At 42.3% G+C, this 17900-nt stretch overlaps 1 protein-coding gene and 1 long non-coding RNA gene across 3 annotated transcripts in view; one reads left to right on the forward strand and one right to left on the reverse strand.

The window, feature by feature from the left end:
- CFAP99 (cilia and flagella associated protein 99) overlaps positions 1-17900 on the reverse strand; it is a 381916-nt gene that overhangs the window by 16146 nt on the left and 347870 nt on the right. For both annotated transcript variants that reach the window (XM_078679007.1, XM_078679006.1), the window contains exons 13-15: positions 17330-17481; positions 15328-15533; positions 3096-3279 (exon numbers count right to left, since the gene is read on the reverse strand). In XM_078679007.1, the coding sequence (XP_078535133.1) occupies positions 3096-3279; positions 15328-15533; positions 17330-17481 (542 nt within the window). The remainder of the gene's footprint in view (positions 1-3095; positions 3280-15327; positions 15534-17329; positions 17482-17900) is intronic.
- LOC144821479 (uncharacterized) overlaps positions 17540-17900 on the forward strand; it is a 41873-nt gene continuing 41512 nt past the window's right edge. Inside the window, exon 1 of the long non-coding RNA XR_013608356.1 lies at positions 17540-17630. This is a non-coding gene — a long non-coding RNA (uncharacterized LOC144821479). The remainder of the gene's footprint in view (positions 17631-17900) is intronic.

Raw genomic sequence — 17900 nt, forward strand, 5'->3', positions numbered from 1 at the left:
TCTCTGGTCAAGGTCCCTCTTTTATTTCTTCCCTTCTTCATCCGTATGTCCCCCCCCGCAACCTCCGCTCATCTCAGATGGCCCTGCTATCTGTTCCCAGAATTAAGAGGAAGAAACATGGGGGCCTTAGGTTCTCTTTCTTGGCCCCATCCCTCTGGAACTCCCTTCCACTTTCTCTTAGGCTCGCACCCTCATATTCTGGTTTCAGATCACTTCTCAAAACTTTCCTTTTCACTACCTCTTACCTCTAGACTCTGTCTCACACTTTCCGTACCGCCCCCCCAGCACAAGCGCCAAGAAACCTAATGGTGTTAGTCGCGCTTAACAAATTCATTTAACATAACATAACATAACATAACATTACAATCACATTACCAGGCTCGGTCCACTAGGTAGACCAGGAGCAACATGGTTGATTTTAGCCGGCTACACACCTCATCCTGACATCGAAGACATGTCAAATGATGAATTACTCACTCAACTCAAAGAGTTAATAAAAATGTACAGACAATTAGTCCAATAAGTAATGCAGACTTTCACAGTCCAACCACCATTAACCATTCCAAATCAAACCTCTCACCAGGGGAATACACTACAAATTACTTCACGGACTTTACATGCAGTCATGGGTAAATTACCCCCAAAACGTGAACAAATTCCATTCTGGATAGCTAAAAAAATTACTCAAATCGAAGCAGTATTTCCTAGTACTAGCCCTTATAAGAAACATAGAATCCTAACAATCTGTTTACCGATGGGGATCCCACCACATGTGGAAGACTGCACCACTTGGGGCACACTCTTTGCTGCCATCTATACTAAAACACATGGTGTTCCGTCTATTGCGGTAATACCTTTTGTCCTGAAACAAATTCAAAATGAATATGGGGTAAAAGAAAGAGCTCTAGCTCAGGGGAAACGCATTATTGTCGTAACTCCAGTACCCGCCTTAGAGGCAATTACAAAAGCGAGCATTCCAAATGCAAAAGCTTTACATCCAAGATGGATACAATGGGTTAATTCTCTTGCTGCAACAGATGTTGAATATGTTTTTGATCCTTATTTAAAAACACAAGCATTCCTGCAATACGAACACGAGTGTCCTTTGCCTGTTGAGATTCTCCCTCTAGACCAGTACGAATTTATAATTTATACTGACGGATCTGCACAACCCGCTATGGGGAGTAAATAAGCTTATAGTGCAGCATGCGCATTCGTTAAAGGTCGTATGCGCAATGGCAAATTCCGACCGATGGTCACAAAAACACAATCTCTAGGAGATTGTAGAGCTCAGCGAGCTGAACTACAAGCATTCAAATTGGCACTTGAAAATACGGATCGCGAATTCCCCACACTCATAGTGTGCGATTCTTTTTACTGTGTTCAATCATACAATGAATATTTACAGAATTGGCTTCAAAATGGTTTCAAAGATGCAAAAGGTGGCACAATCAAGCATAAAACGCTTTGGGAACAAGTAGTTCAGTTGCGAAACGGACTACAAAACACACAAACAATAAAAAAATAGGCCTATAGGGGAATACAAATAGAAATTGCTCGCCATTTCTTACCACTCCTAAACAAAAAGGATGCAAACATACACCCGAGGCACAACATAAATGTTATCAAAGCTCAAGTTTTTGTTGGTTGCAAAAAATATAAATGATATCGAAAGAAGCTTTAATGTGGAAGTAACTCAGAATAAGCCAATATATGGGAAGGTGTTGTTATTTAATCATTACCTATGTTTTGTTTAGTATTTCCTAAACATTAGGGACTTTTTTGGGGAGGAGGAGTTTGATATAACGCAAACTGAGGAGCCGCCTGTGCACGTAAGAGCAGTGGGGCGGAGTGGGGGGGTAGGGAGGGAGTCAACAAACGACAAGGAGGTAAACTTAAATACAAAAATGAAAACCACTTAACTTGTTCTCCCCACATTACCGAGTCGGAGATGCTGCACAAGGTAAGTGGTATTCGTTTTTAAAAAAAATTAAGTTTACCTTCTCGTCAGTCGACTTCCCACCATCCCTGTCCCATCGCCGCTCTTACCTGCAAGGCTTACGTCTGCGCAAACTAGACCTGAAGGTATCAGAACACTTTACATGCTGCGTTACAGACGGACACATTCATTTTGTTAGGCCCTGGAAGATTACGGGCCACATGTATCAATAGACAAAATAGCCATTACCTAATTGCGATTTTCTGTGAATCACAATTAGGTCATTGCTATTCCTAATGTATGAAACTCCGTGAGTTTCATTTAGCGATTCTGAGTGGGTCGCAAGTCGACCTATCTCATGAATATCAATGCGATAGGTCGCAATTTGGGTCCCATTGGGAATCGCTGAAAACACAGGGATGGTGGCCTGCTAGAGTCAGCCGACAACCATGTGCATAATTGCTTTTAAATGAAGCAGCCCATTTTCCTTAATGGGAAATGGGCTGAGTTTAACAAAAATAAAAATAAAAATTTCTTTTAATTTTTTAAGAGCAGACAGTGGTCCGTGGAACCACTGCCTGCTCTGAAAAAAAGTTTTCGCTACCATTCCTAAAGGGAAAGGGGCCCCTTTGGGACCCCTTCCCATTTGTGAATAGGTTACCACCTACTTGCAGATAGTGGTAAAATCTGAATATTCTGCAACTGCATTTCGGTCGCAAAACATTCTTACATACTCCTGCGATTTGGTATTAGGAAGGGCACCTTAAACATGCCCCTTCTCAATACTGAATCGGAATGTATTTACAATTCCAAATTGCAATTCGATAACATATTACTGAATCACAAATTGGAATTTATACATACCAAAATGCACTTTTCCAGTTGCAAACGACCCGATTCATTGAATCGGTCCGTTTGCGCCTGATAAAATGCACAATACATGTGACCCTAAATGATTTGTCCTGAATCACAGGATTTTGAGCATTCCTGCTGAGACTCGAACCCGGTTCCCCGGCTTCGATGTTGACTGCTCTAGCCGTTAGACCACATCTTCTGTGTACTAACTTTGAGCACTAGTTTTGTGCCTTTTACTTCCATAATATTCTTAGACAAAATATCTAGATCCTAATTCCTAAAGGAACCTTTATATTCTTACCCTTTGTGTGGATCCGGATCTCCATGAATTTACAGGACTTCTCTGTGGAGTGATTTTTAAGATTTCGGCCTGCTTCTTACGCTCCTGGGTTTTTTCCTCCAGTTTCCTTTGTAGTTCTAAGATCCGTTCATCTTTAACTCGCACTTCTTTCACAAGCTGGGAATTTGCTTTCTTTTCTTCTTGTCTACCGAACACAAGACATAGAGGCTTCATAAAACACTCTTTTATGTATTGATTTTTACATAAAGAGAATGAAAACATTATATAATGGGCCAATGAGGGTAAACCTACAAGGAGCATAATTAAAAACGAACTGCATAAGACTGCACAGTTAAGATCAGCATAGACTAAACCAGGCAGCACGAGAAAGCTACAGGTGTAAGCCTCTATATCACCTACACACGCTGTGATACCTAGCTAGTCAGGGCAACTAAGAGATACGTAGGGTTTACAATTGATTACTGAAACAAAATAAGTAAAAATAATATCAAATGTTGGTGGAGGCAGAAAAACTGGATATTTATATAAATCGGATTAATCATAGAAGATACACAGGTCCTCTTGGGATGTAACAAGTTAGTGTCTCATTTAGAGTTAGAGAAAACTAAAAATCCTCACGTTTCTGGCAGAAACTTCTTCGGCCACTGGAATAATACTGTGGACGAATTTCACTGGTGGAGACTATTCTATGTTTAAGACATCTTACAGAAATTGAAGTCGTTTTACTTCGCCTCGGTTTCAGTCACCTCAGCTTTCAAAGCCTGGGATAATCTTATCTGTTCACTAAAACACTTTTAGAAAAATCATTTTGGGTGCCATCATGATGAGCCAGGGCTTAGATAATGCTCTTCCTGTCTGCCTGTAGCTTATCTAGGAGCAGATGTATGAATAACTGGTTGCAAAATACAGGACGCAAATTGTGAGTAGTATTTTTGCAACCAGTACAGAACTTTACAAACCATCTACTATTAGGTTGGATAGCATAAATCCAAATCATAGTGTGTCACACTCTGACATACCACACGAATATTAACGAGGTAGATCACGAATATTTTACGTACTACCATTGAAGACCAACAGGCCTGCTGGGATCAGTCTGTGACTGCTTTTAAATAAATAATACCTTTTTTTTAAAATGCAACTCATTTTATTTAAAGCAAATAATGCTGCATTTAAAAAGAAAAGCTTTCTTTTTGTTTGTTTAAGCCAACCGCGCAAACTTTTTTTGTTAATTCACTAAGAGGATGAGGTGCCAATAGAACCTTTTCGCTTTTTGTGAATCCCCCCTACACCTATTGTGTCTATCAAACTCTAGACCACAATGGTGATATGGAGGGAAAGGAGGGAACAAAACAAAGAAAGGAAGAGGGAAGAGGGAAGAGATTCCTTGGACTGGATGAGTCTTCAATCTGGCTTGTAGGACACAGGTACTAAGGTTTTCTTGAAGGTTCCCAGAACACTGGTTACTACAATCTTCTAATAGGATTCCCCAAGGGACTGGACCAAAAACTATAATTATTCTAAGCAGCCCTATCTGGCTGCTCTGCCATGGGCGGAGGTCTAAGGATCCTACAGCCAGATTCATCAAAGTAAAATCGGCTCGCAAAGGGCCAGATTCTGAGAATCTGGTCCTTTGCGAGCGCTATTTTTGCATTTGGGATTCATCATCCCAAATGCAAAAATCGCAAATCTAGAAATCGCTAAATTGCGATTAATTGCATTTAAGGAATCTCAATTTGCGATTCCTTAAATGCAAATCATGAACCATTTGAAAATTGCCAATTCGCAATCTGAGGCCGCTATTTACCGCGAAGTATAACTACGTGGTAAATAGCGAAAACTTAGAAAAATGCACTTTAGTGCATTTTTCAAAGTTGTAAGTTACACACACATGTCCTTTGGACATGTGTGTGCGCAACACCAGTGTACGACCATTTCAGGGGTGCTACAGGGTGTCCTTTGGACACCCTGGCACCCTTGAAATCGCTTCCTTATTTGCGATTCGCTAATTGCGAATCGCAAATAAGGAATGACTCCCCAGAAATGAATGGGAAAGCCATTCCTTATTTGCGATTAGCAATTACCGAATCCCAAATAAGGAAGCAGTAGAAATCGCAAAAAATATTGCGATTTCTACATACATCCCGTTTTGCGAGTCTTTAATAGCGATTCCTTAAAAATCGCTATTAAGGACTCGCAAAACGGGACATTGATGAATCTGGGGGCTAGAATCTCTCAGTTAACATGTGTGTTCAGTACTTCAAGTGTTCCCAGCCGTGACGGGTGCCTGGAGCCAAGACTTCACTGATATCCAAAGGAGGGTCAAAATATAAGGGGAAATGCCAATATCTTAATGCGGACCTCAACTACCACAATGCCCCAAGACAAGCCAACGGAACTGCCCAACCCATGTCCGGCCGGCCGACGGAACAGTAAGTCCGGCCGGCGGGCGGAACTAGGAAAAACAGTCCGGTCAGCCCACGGGAACCGTGGAGAAGAAAGCCGGCACCAAGCAAAGACAACAGGGTGGGATTCTCCGTTGCAGCCCTGGGAGCAAAGGCGGAGACGCTGCTTGGGAGTTTCGATAGCTGCCAGGGAAGACAAAGAGCCGACAGGGGAGCTCTCGGGATGAGAATACAACAAGGATCCACAGGGGTATTCCGGAACGCAGGAAAAGCGGCGAAAACAGAACAGAGGATGACGCGGCGAGGCGGAAGTGACGCGACGAAGAGTCGAGCACTGGAACAGGAAGCGCCTCACATAGGGGAAGTCAGGCTTTTAAGGTTGCCTGACCTCCTCGCACATGCGCTGTGCGTGGCGGCCATCTTTGATGAGGAACTGGAACTGGCAATCGTGACAGTAAGACTCTGAAAATCCTTATTACATCTGGACTCTAATTTCTTTCTTGAAGTTCGTGGAATGGAGCCCGCAAGAGAACTCTTTCTCTTGTGGCCAGCCAATCAGAGCCTTTGGGTCAGCATTCCTAGCTTTTAGTCAATAGACTAAAGTCGGGTGTGGGGGCGGAGCCGGAGCCGGGCGGCTGTGATCCGTCTCGGCTCCCGGCTCCAGCGCTGCTCGGGAGCTTGGTTTGGCGGTTCCCCAATTGCCTGGGGGCTGTTTTCGGCACGCTTCGGCAGCGGAAGGTGCAGGGCACCTGCGGGGCCGTTCCGATCGCCCCTGGTGCCGCTGAAGCGGCAGGAGCTGCGAGGAGAGGACGGCCGCGGGCAAAATGGCGGCCGGAGCCCTGATGAGAGAGCCGATGACTTCAACCCTCAGTGGGAGGTACGCTTGATGGGCGAAGTTTGAGGGACGCAGGGGCTGCCTCTGGTTGAGGATAGTCTCGGGGGGCCCCTGTAGCGGCAAGACACCGGGGGCGGCCCCCGTCACAATCTGCCTTCCCACGCCTGCCTGACCTTAAAATGGCGGCCGGATGTGACATGCAACTATCGGTCGGCGCCTCTACTTGACCATCTGGCCCCAGCGATTACTGCCTCTCCCATAGGCGACCCAAGCTCTCTCTGTGGCTCATACCTGAGGGGGTGAGCCCTCCTCAAGGATCCTTGGCGGTGACCCTCGCCTGCATCTACCTCTGCATCCACGATTTACCGAACATTTGCAGTGCCTTATTGTGAGGTGCCCACCCGACGACAACAACCCGGGAGGTAGGGTCGCTGGCTGCTCGCTGATTCCTAGTCTCCCGCTAACATATCGCACCAACAGCGTCAACATGGCCTTCACCACCTGGCGCAAGCTCACCCCCACCGAGCCAGCTGACCGCAAGCTCTCCAAGATGGCGACGTGCCTGCGGCTGGCCTCCAGCGTCATCTTCCACCTTGACTCCCACCTTCTCTCCTGGACTTCTTAACTTCTTGTTCTGTCCTGGCCGACACCTTGCTGCTGTTTTCGGACAGTTTTTTCTGGACTCTAGCCCTCCTTCCTTTCTGTCGCCCTTTAACCCCTTATCCCCGTGGTTGATTCTGCTTTCCCTTCTCTCCTTACCCTTGCATCCCTCCCACCCTTCCTTTGTGCCTTAGAGTATATCCAGTCATATCCCTCCCTATGTATATAGAGATAACTCTAATGACTAGTCTCCTATGTGACTTTTAGAGTATATCCATGTGTATGCCCTCCCTATGTATATAGAGATAACTCTAATCACTAGTATATGCAGTAGACCGTTGTGCTCTCTTCCATTTCTATGTGACTCTTAGAGTATATCCATGTGTATCCCCTCCCTATGTATATAGAGATAACTCTAATCACTAGTATATGCAGTAGACCGTTGTGCTCTCTTCCATTTCTATGTGACTCTTAGAGTATATCCATGTGTATCCCCTCCCTATGTATATAGAGATAACTCTAACGACTAGTTGCCTATGTGTCTGTTAGAATATATCCATGTGTATCCCTTCCCTATGTATATAGAGATAGCTCATATCACTAGAATATGTAGTAGTCCGCGTTGCTCTCGGCCCTTCCTATGTGACTTTTAGAGTATATCCAGTCTTACCCCTTCCCTATGTATATAGAGATAACTCTAATCACTAGTTTATGCAGGAGTCCGCTGTGCTTTCTACCATTCCTATGTGACTCTTAGAGTATATCCATGTGTATCCCCTCCTAAGTAGATAGAGATATCACTAGTATATGCCTAGATTTTATCCATTTGTATCTCCTCCTTGTGTGACTTTATCTCTTGTACATTTGCAATTTTTTCTGTCTGTACCTTTTTATAACGCATGTAATCCTAAGTCTTTCTATAACGCATGTAACCCTCAATCCGTATGTTTCAACTGGTTCTTATGTAAGTCAACAATTTGCAAATTCCTTTTGTACCGTCAGTCCTTATGTTTGAAACTGGGTCCTATGTAAAGCGCTCTGACACCTTCGGGTAAAGTTTGCGCTATATAAAATCGCATAAATAAATAACTAAATAAAATAGACCAAAAGGGACGGTAAGAAAATTCTCTGTCTAACACTGGTTGCAGACTACGAAATTAGATAAAACCCAAGTCCTGCAAACTTCACGATCAGGTGCTAGTGCTGGGTATCATCTCTCCACAGTGTGTAGATAATGAATCTGCCTTTTGCATCGCTAAAAGAAACAATATGTCCTGGAGCGGGTATAAGAAAAACAACTCAATGCTGTCCACTCACTCACTGTCCTGCATGAGGAGGGATTGCTCTGTTGACCACCGCCTCTTTCTTTCGGAAGTAGCTAAAACCAGTGAAAAGATTTGAAGAGGGGGCTGTGTACTCACTGCTACAGATTCATCCATACTATGCAAAAAAAGCATTAAAGTGTTCTAAACTACAAGAACTCACAGGAGTGTGGCTATTTGTTTTCTTACAAATATACCAGCACAGTAACTGAGAGTGGAGTTTATGAGACTTCATTTAGTTCCATACTCTAGTCTGTGCAGTACAAAGGTACTTACCCTGGCTCTTTTCCGAGTGCAAGGACTCCAGAAAGGTACAGTTACACAGTCTGGGGTGTGACTGAAATGTGTATATTGAAAAGTAAAATTTTGAGGGAATTTTTAGCTAATGTGGAAAACAATCAGTCATCAACATGAGTACCTGAGGGAACTGAGAACTTGCTGGTCTGGTTTATATTGTACAACGCATTAAAAGTGCTCTTGCAGTTCCACTATGAAAATCTACGAGGATGACCTCAACTGCCTTAATGCACTGGCAGAGATACTAAAAGAAAGACTTGGCACTGGAGCATGACATATAAAAAAGAACACAATCTCACTGTCTCACACATACTCATCGCCTTGGATCTGGAACACCAGCTCTGAGGGTCAAAAGGTTCCTATCAATTGGGATCGCCTAGAAAGTTCCACCATACCAACATGGATGTTCTCAATACCAGTCCTCATCTCAACACAGAAGACGACAAATAGGAGGCTGCAGCCACTGCAAGTGCAAAGGTGAATAATCTAACAGCAGACAAGATTAGGCCCTGTGTGTGTGTGAAACTCCAAGCAGCCCTCATTTCCCGTATCATTATGGGGCTGCTTTGTCTTACAGAAATTCCTCCTCCTCAATTCTCTGAAAAATCCTTGAAGCAGCTACTAAAGCTTCCACTATAAGACTCACTCCCTGAAATGGAAGAGCTTCTGTATCTGGGCATCTTCTCAGCACAACCATCTTCTGTTTCAGAAAAAAGCCCTATATTCCTTAGACCTCAAATGTTGTTTAAAGTTCTATCTATATCAATAGAACAAAGGACTGCCAAAAATAAGATCAGCTTTTCATCTCCTATGGCAAGCCAACGAGGATGTCCTCTCTCAAAACAGGGCATTGCCCGATAGATCACAGTTTGTTCTCTGCCAAGGACGGACAGCCTTTGAGATATACAAAAGGAGCACATTTATCAGTGGAAAAAGGGGCCACAGCTGCACTCTTTGTTGGAGTGCCTCTTAAGGACATAAACAAGTCAGCAATGTGAGCTTCCACACCTTCATCAAACTGTACTGCATGACCATCCAGTCAAGACTAGAATTGGGCAGGGACAGGGGCTACTGCACAACTTGTATCACTACACACATTTTTACTAAATTGTTAAAATTACTTCTTAGGTAATCATATTTCAAATATGTAAAACTATGAAATATCGAATATAGGGAAAATGATACTTATCTGTAACTACAATACTTTGGTACATTTCAATGGTATCTGTCACAGATTCACATGGTTGAGCCATTCCCTCCATTCATGAGAGTTTGGGGCCAGATGTAGGAGAGCAAATACCGGTCGTTACCGACTGGTATTTGGTGTTTGACATGTAGGGGCCATCATTTTACAGAATCGGTAAATTTACCGAATCGGTAAATTTACAGATTCTGTAAAATACCGAATCGTTCATTTTACCGATTCGGTAAATCCATATGTAGGTGACACTCCTAAGAGTGCCACAGGCCCTTAAGAGTCGGTATTTTACCACACAATCCTGTTGTGTGGTAAAATACCGAATTCAGGTGTGCATGCACATCTGTGCATGCACACCTGTGCCATGTGACACACAGACATGCCCTTAGGGCATGTATGTGTGCCACATGTCACACATGCCTGTACTTGGGGTGCTAAAGGGTGTCAAAGTGACACCCCTGCACCCTTGCAGGATTCGGTATTTACCGATTCGGTAAATACCGAATCGGTATTTCCCATTGATTCCTCTGGGCTTCACAGCCCAGAGGAATCAATGGGAAATACCGATTCGGTATTTACCGAATCGGTAAATACCGAATGTTACCGATTCGGTAATTCACATTTAAAAATTACCTACATCTCCCACCTTCAAATTTACCGATTCATAAATACCGAATCGGTAAAATTCGGTATTTATGAGTCGGTAAATTGAAGTTACCTACATCTGGCCCTTGATGTGCTAAGAAAATCTGATAGTTCAAACCTCTGAGGAGAACTGGAGTTCTAAGCCTTTACACCTTTTTGGCAGGAGTTCTGGTCATATAGGGCCATATGTATCAAGCAAATTCGCATTCGCAAACGCCAGAATTCGCAGAATTTCAGCGTTAGCGAATGCGAATTTGCCAAATGGTATGTATAAAGGTAAATCTGGTGCAAAACAAGGAATCGCAACATTTGCGATTCCTTATTTTGCAATTGCATTTAAGGAATCGCAAATTTTGCGATTCCTTAAATGCAATGTATGAAGCAAAAAAAATATGCTAATTGTCCTTAAGGAATCGCAAATTACCACCAACTTTAAGTTGGTGGTAATTTGCGAATACCTTGAAAAATGCACATTTTAGTATTTTTCAAAGTGCCATGTGACGCACATACATGCCCTTAGCGCATGTATGTGCGCCACATGTGCACCCATGCTTATTTCATAGGTGCAACAGGGTGTCCTTTGGACACCCCTGCACCCTTGAAATTATTCTCAATTTGCGATTCGCAAATTGCGAATCGCAAATTGAGAATAACTTCCCATTCATTCCTATGAGCCTCCTGGCCCATAGAAATGAATGGGAAAGTATTTCTCAATTGCAATTCGCAATTTGCTAATCGCAATTAAGGAATACTAAGAATTCGCAAAAAAATTGCGGATTTGTACATACATCCCAATTTACGATTCTGAAATAGCGATTTCTAAAAAATCGCTATTTCAGAATCGCAAATCTGGTTGATGATACATATGGCCCCTAATGAGGTATTTTAGACACCTGTTATCTATAGCTGTAAAATAACTACAAAACAAAGTGAAATGAAAGGTATCCTGTAGCGACTGGTGGTCGCAGCCACAGGGTCCCAAGGAGCCCGGAAGACTCCATCCCCTCAGAGAAGCCAGAAGAGGGTGAATCACGTTAAACCTAAATCTGGTCAGTAAAAATCGGTCCCAATCATTCCTCACACTGATCAGGTATGGTTCAATAAGTGGCACAGTTTTTAATAACATAAGCCCCCTCACCATAGGTTTCAGTAACTCTGCCTGGTCTCTGAAAAGTACCTTATGTTCCAAAACGTTATCTCTGATTAATTTTACTTTTGCGTCACTCGCAGATTGAGGGATAAGAAATAAATCCTCACTCCCCAAGCTAGTGAGAGCCCCCTTGACATAGGCAATCCAAGGGATCTTGAAGGCATGATCCAGGGCTAAACAGTCTATTCATGGTCATGGACCCAGTAAGCTCCACATTCCTGCCAGGACATAAAAAAAAAAAAAAGAGAGAGGAATCACTGCTTGTACATGCCGTCATGCTCAGCTACCCTAAACAAGCCTAAACTGAGGATTAAAGGTCAGAGAGGAAATTCTTTGAGGTGGTGTACAGGACAAAGTGAAATACAGAATTAATTACAAGTAATGTAATTGTTTTTAAACTAAAATGTAATGTTACATACATTTTTATCATTAAAAAAGGTTGTTAAAATATTTTATAATGAACTAATATATATGTTTTACTTTTATAGCTTTTATTCTAAATGATATTTAATTACATTTTTAACTAAATTAAATATTTTAATTTACTTTAGCAATGTTTCCTACGTGGTCTTATTTTAAGTTACTGTCTCCATTATTTTCTACGGGATGGTGCGTCAGTATCCGTGATTGGCTATTGTATAGTGCTGGTACTTTTTAGGTCTCGGTAATATCCGGTCGAAGACCGGAAGTCCGAGAATTATTGTTACTTAGTAGGCTGCTTTATCCCCGCCTCTGTTTTCGTCTCTCCTCCATTGGCTGGCTTCCTAAACAGAGGCCAGCCATTGGAGGAGAGAGCCATCCCTCCAAAGAAGCTCCGTCTTTTTCGGATTTGGGGGCGTGATTTTTTGCGTTCTTTAGACAGTGACGTCTGTCACTCAGAACCACAAAACCACGCCCCCAATTCCGAAAAAAATCAGAAGCTTCCAGCCGCCATTTTGCAGCTGTCCCTCCGAGCACCTACAGGCTGGCACGCAAGTCCGCTCCCCAAAAACTTGGTAATGGAATGTTGGGGTGCTGCAGGCAAGGAGCGGGGTGCACAGTTCAGTCTGTGTGGGCCCCCAGTGCTGTAACAGTACGGCCGCTGCAGTATCGGCGGATGGCGGTCCGGGGCTCTGGGCTTCCCGGCGAGCTGCCTTCCTCCATCCTCCGCCGCTCGGAGCAGGTACCTCCCCCTCTCAGCCTCGAGATGTCTTTCCCTGAATCTTACAGTGTAGCCAGCCTTTCAGAGATAAGGAGCTAGCGCCTAACCATCTTCGAGTCTCAGACAGACCCTTCTCCAGATAGGGTAGATTAAGCTGAGGTGGGCCGTCATTCTCATTCGCCACGAGGATAAATACAATATTTGCGTGGCGCCGGAGGATGTGACCACGGAGTGCATTCATTATCCGACTGTCGCACTAGCACACCGGTGAGTTCGCCCGCTCGCTCAAACACAAGCCTTAGACACAATTCCAGCTGGGCATCCTCCGTCTCCTAGTAACTGCCTCCGAGAGGAGACCCGGAGTTTGCATCCTCTGTGATCTGTTCGGTGTGCGTTTGACAGCGCCGAGGTACCGGGGCATATGATGATGTTTCATATCTGCCTGACTTTCAGTTAGGTAGAGTCCTAGGAGCTCGCAGGTGCTGAATGTATTAAAGAAAATTATTGTATTATTCCCATGTGCAGCCGTCATTGTAGAGAACTCTGAAGTGCTCGAAATTTAAATTCATGGTTTGTTAATATTTAAGCATGCTGTAAAATAATTATTCCATGCAGTTGGCAGGGCTAATATCTCAGAATGAGATACCGTCCCATTTGATTAAAAGTTTTGCTGAACGCACCCGGTAAATCAAATGTGTTTCCGCAGACATTTTCCTGGAAGCAGAATAAGGAAACTGCATGCAGTATAGGAGGCAGTCATTGCAGGTCGTGCACGTTATTCCACATTCCAAGCCAGAAAATGTGTGATGACCGGTAACTAGGATGGAAACACTGGTAGGAAATTATAACCTCTGAACTGGTTATATGGCTGCAGTGTTTGCTACTTTGTAAGAATCGGTATCTCCTAGAGCCTCACATCCTACAGAATGCATGCTTGAAAAGTGCTTTACCGACCAATATGAGATCTGATTATTTGAATGTCTGGGGCACACTTGAGATTTTACGACCTCTCTTGTACACATCTAACACATTTTTTAAAATACGTTATTTTATTTTTCACGGGATTCCTTATGATTGAATCACATATGGTGACGCAGAGCTCAGGGTTGGTTCTAGGGTCATGCAGTTCTAGCCACATAGGTTGCCAGCAGCAAGTGGCACTTGATAAGCAGCTAAATGGAACTTCAGCTGGGATGACAAAACTGTTTTACCAGTTATGTGCTGGACCTCGCATACACCAATACAAGACAATCGCCAAGGGTACCAGCAGCAGGTGTGGTTGCCTCCAAAAGCTGAAAAACATTTCCATTTCTAGTGGTTCTGCATAGCTGCTCTTTTCTATGCAAAAATGCTTGTACTTGGCAGTGCGTACACAGAACGACATTATGAAAAGATATAAGCAAAACAAAGGTGTGTGTCCTACCCTTGCCACCTTTACTGTTTGGCCGATGCCCCCTCAGTGACACAAGAGCTTGTTTTTTAACCATGGTGCATCCATGCATTGCCCAGCATGCAAAGCGTTTAGACAGAAGGTGCCCCAGCCACATCAAGGGCTTAGAGGCGTTTGTAGTGTGTCTTTTTATAATGCCCTTTACACTAGAATTGGCTATCGCTTTTGACTCGGGATGCACAACTAGGAAAGTGAGGGGCTGTGGTCATTAACCCCCAATGTTTATCAAACTAGCTGTCTCACATCGTCCTAGAGCAGAACGTGTTTGATGCTTTAAAATTCATGAAACACATTGCCCCAGACAGGCAGAACTTGGCATGCTTCCCAAGAGGGTGGTAGCGCACGTCATAAACACATAAATGCCCCAAGGGAGAAGTCATTATCGTGATGTTAATCGCCCTACGGTCCGCCACTACACCCTTATGTGCTGACTCTGAGTACAGTATGCCAGAACTGCCTGCTCTGCCAAGGAAGGTACGGAGCATTACTCCCCGTCCTTGAGATGTCTCGGTCGGTGCACCTCTACCCTGGCCTGGCGCACTCTGTTGTTGCAATACAAAGCTAATGCCAATACAAATGACAATGCCATTTATTTAGGGATACAAAAAAGATAAAAAAATAATGAGCAATTCCAATAGCTCTACCTATAATATTGCCGAGACCATTGCATTGTAAATGCTTGTTATTTTTGGTAGGAGTAACTCGCACTTGTAAATGTGACTCCACTCCAAGTTTCAGGGGGTGAAGAAGTGTAAGCCTACACTTTTGAGTAACTTTACACTCAGATTTTGTGACTTGCCAAAAGTAGTATAGTTATTCAAAAGTGTAAGGGTAAACATCCATGAGTAAATTACTCACAAGTGTAAGTTACCTTTGTGAATAGACCCAATCATTTTTAAAATCGTACCTAACTTGCCCACTTCCAACATGTCTCTTGTACCACAAAACATACTTGAAAAACATGTGTTTTTTAATATACTCTTTTGACCTGTAACAATTAGTCTGGTTACTGATACTGGTAACTGATGCTTTAAATGGATTGCAAATTATTTTTAAATTGATCCTAATTGATGCTATTATTGATGTTTTAAAATGTATGTATTTGTGAAATTGTGAGCTGATGAAAACATAAACTCCAACCTGTAATGTATTACTATGAAAAGGTCACAGTACGGTGACTTATACTTACTTAAGTGCTGCCGCCCTTCCTAGGGCTGCTCTGTGCAGTGCAATTTGCTCCAATTTGTCCAAAAGGAACTGCTCTTTGGATTGTTTTTCCAATAGGATCTGATCCCTTTTCTCCTCCTCCTCTTTTATCTGGGCTTCTTTCAGTAAAAACAAACGTTCCCGCAGTTCTACTAGGGACATTTCACAGTTTAAACGATGTCCAGCGACCTGGGAATAAAGAAACCTTTATAAGGGCAGGGCATTATACACAGCAGGAACCAGCCTCGTTTTAGCAACAATTCCGTCAAATTGACCAAATCAGCTTTTGAGATGGCTGTGATTTACCAGTTTAGACAAAAATAATAATGCTACCTTCTTCACAACAAAGTAATATCAATCTGCATCAATGGTAGTCATTTGTTTACACTGTAGAGCCTCAATGAGTGCAAAGTAGTGGAACGACAAAAACTACCAGTACTAACAAAATTGTAATGGAAAGAGCCCTTACTTGTATCCTCATAATCAATCTCACCACCCACAGGATGATGTGCTTCACCTCTATTTGGGGTTTTGAGATCATATTAAAATGCCCAGGTGATGCTACCATCTGTACAGCTCGTCTATAAGGGTGTCAAGGCTTCACCCTCCTTGTTTTCTTCCCCATTTTAATACACACTTCTGACCTTTAACTTCTGACCTCAGCAGCAGGAATAACTTACTAATCAGCAAAGAGGCCACTAGCTGAATTCCTGGCAACCTCTGAGGGTTTGAGAGGTTCAAGAATAGAACATTATAGTCAGGGGTTTTAATGTGGAGGAGAGGCGGCAGTGACAGTGACCAAAGATAGTTAATTGGAAAACCTCTTGCTTCTCCTATTGGGCTTCAGAACACAGTTGGTACCCTCTGCGTGGGTGTCGATTAACAGGGGGTAAATCACTTTGTAGGGGTCATCTTTGGAGAAAAGTGAACTCTGTCTTACAGGAAAACGCTAATGGGACACATCAAAGGTGTTTTCATACAAGAATTTCTCTTGGAAAGAGGTGAACAGCATGAAAGTCACTCTTGAATTATTTTTTGAAATAACAATTAAATAAACATGCGCTTTTAACAGTCTGGGATGGATGGGAACTGAAACTATCAAATGTCTGTATGTAGCAAAAACCTGTCCTTATTTATTTTCTTACTTAAAAGGTAGTGCCAAACCTTAAGTCAGTGGCACGTTAAAGTTCCACTATAGACCAGGGTTAGAGTCCTATAGTCAGAACTTTATTATTCATCCTGGAGTGTTGGCTATCCTCAATTATGCAATTTCTCTTGGTGAAAACTGGAAATGTACATCTTCAAAATTCTTCAGCCTGAAGATAAGTGCACATTTGACATTTTCAAAATAGTGTGCAAACAATTATCATTCTGAGTTTGCAAATTCAGGCACAAATAGTATTTGCGACCAACTGATTTGATATTCCAAGATAATCTATTTCCCCTCACAAATATCTCCATTTTTCACCTGGAAAATGTTTCAGATTCTGAGTTTTGGAGCCCAGGAAGAGGGAAATATTGTGAACTACTATCATTCATTCTAACTTTGGAAAACTCAGAATGAGGAGATAAAATCATTCAGTGGATAAACCACAAGGTGCAGTACCATTTGTTTCCCAATGGGAATTTTACATCTAGGGCCCAAAATGAGGGACTAAGTGAATTTGGTGATTTATTTTTACTTTCATTTTACAGATTAAGGGCCTGATTTAGATCTTTGTGGACGGGTTACTCTGTCACAGCAGTGATATATTTCATGTCCGTCAAAATATAAATACAATTATATCCAATGGAATTTATATTGTAGCGGACGGGATACCTGTCACCGTTGTGACAGTGTAACCTGTCCGAGATCTAAATCAGACACTATGTTTCTTAGTATTATCTTATGGCACTCATCACCCAATATCAATGTTTAATAAGGAGAGCTTTCAATTCTTCATCTTCACTTATTTAAAAATTATTTAAATAAAAGAAGAACTTACCTGGGTCATATCAACAAACTTGTGTCTAATGAAAGGAACAGATTCAAGGGCTCTTATTTGGCGAATTAAATCAAATTTTTTCCTAAGTTCCTCCTCTGCTTCTTCTAATGCTTGACGGAGAAGTTCACGGCTCTCCTCTGCTACTTCCTGAACTGCAATAGAAATGAAAAAGTAAAATAAAATATTTCCTTTGGTTTCTTTTTTTTTTTTAGAAAACCATCAATGACATGAAAGGAACAGAGAAGTTTACTTTCACATGTTTCACTTACAATGTATGAAAACTTTGAAATACATTTTACATGTAAGTTACAAGTTAATAAAATATTGAGTTAGTAGTTAGTATTTATGTTTTAATGTAATAAAAATCAGACAAGGAGCATAATAAATTCAGGGTACACCAAAGCTACCCAACAGTTTCATCTTTGGTAATTGATGAGTGAGAAATTTTGTTTTAAAGTACATTCATGAAGTTGGGTTAAAGATTTTAATGCAAATAGGATTAAATGGCAAGACAGACTTAAAATCACATTATGCTCCAGATTCATGAACCACCTGTTATAAATGAGGTAAG

Source organism: Lissotriton helveticus, chromosome 2_2, assembly GCF_964261635.1.
Source record: "Lissotriton helveticus chromosome 2_2, aLisHel1.1, whole genome shotgun sequence".
Classification (NCBI taxonomy): domain Eukaryota; kingdom Metazoa; phylum Chordata; class Amphibia; order Caudata; family Salamandridae; genus Lissotriton; species Lissotriton helveticus.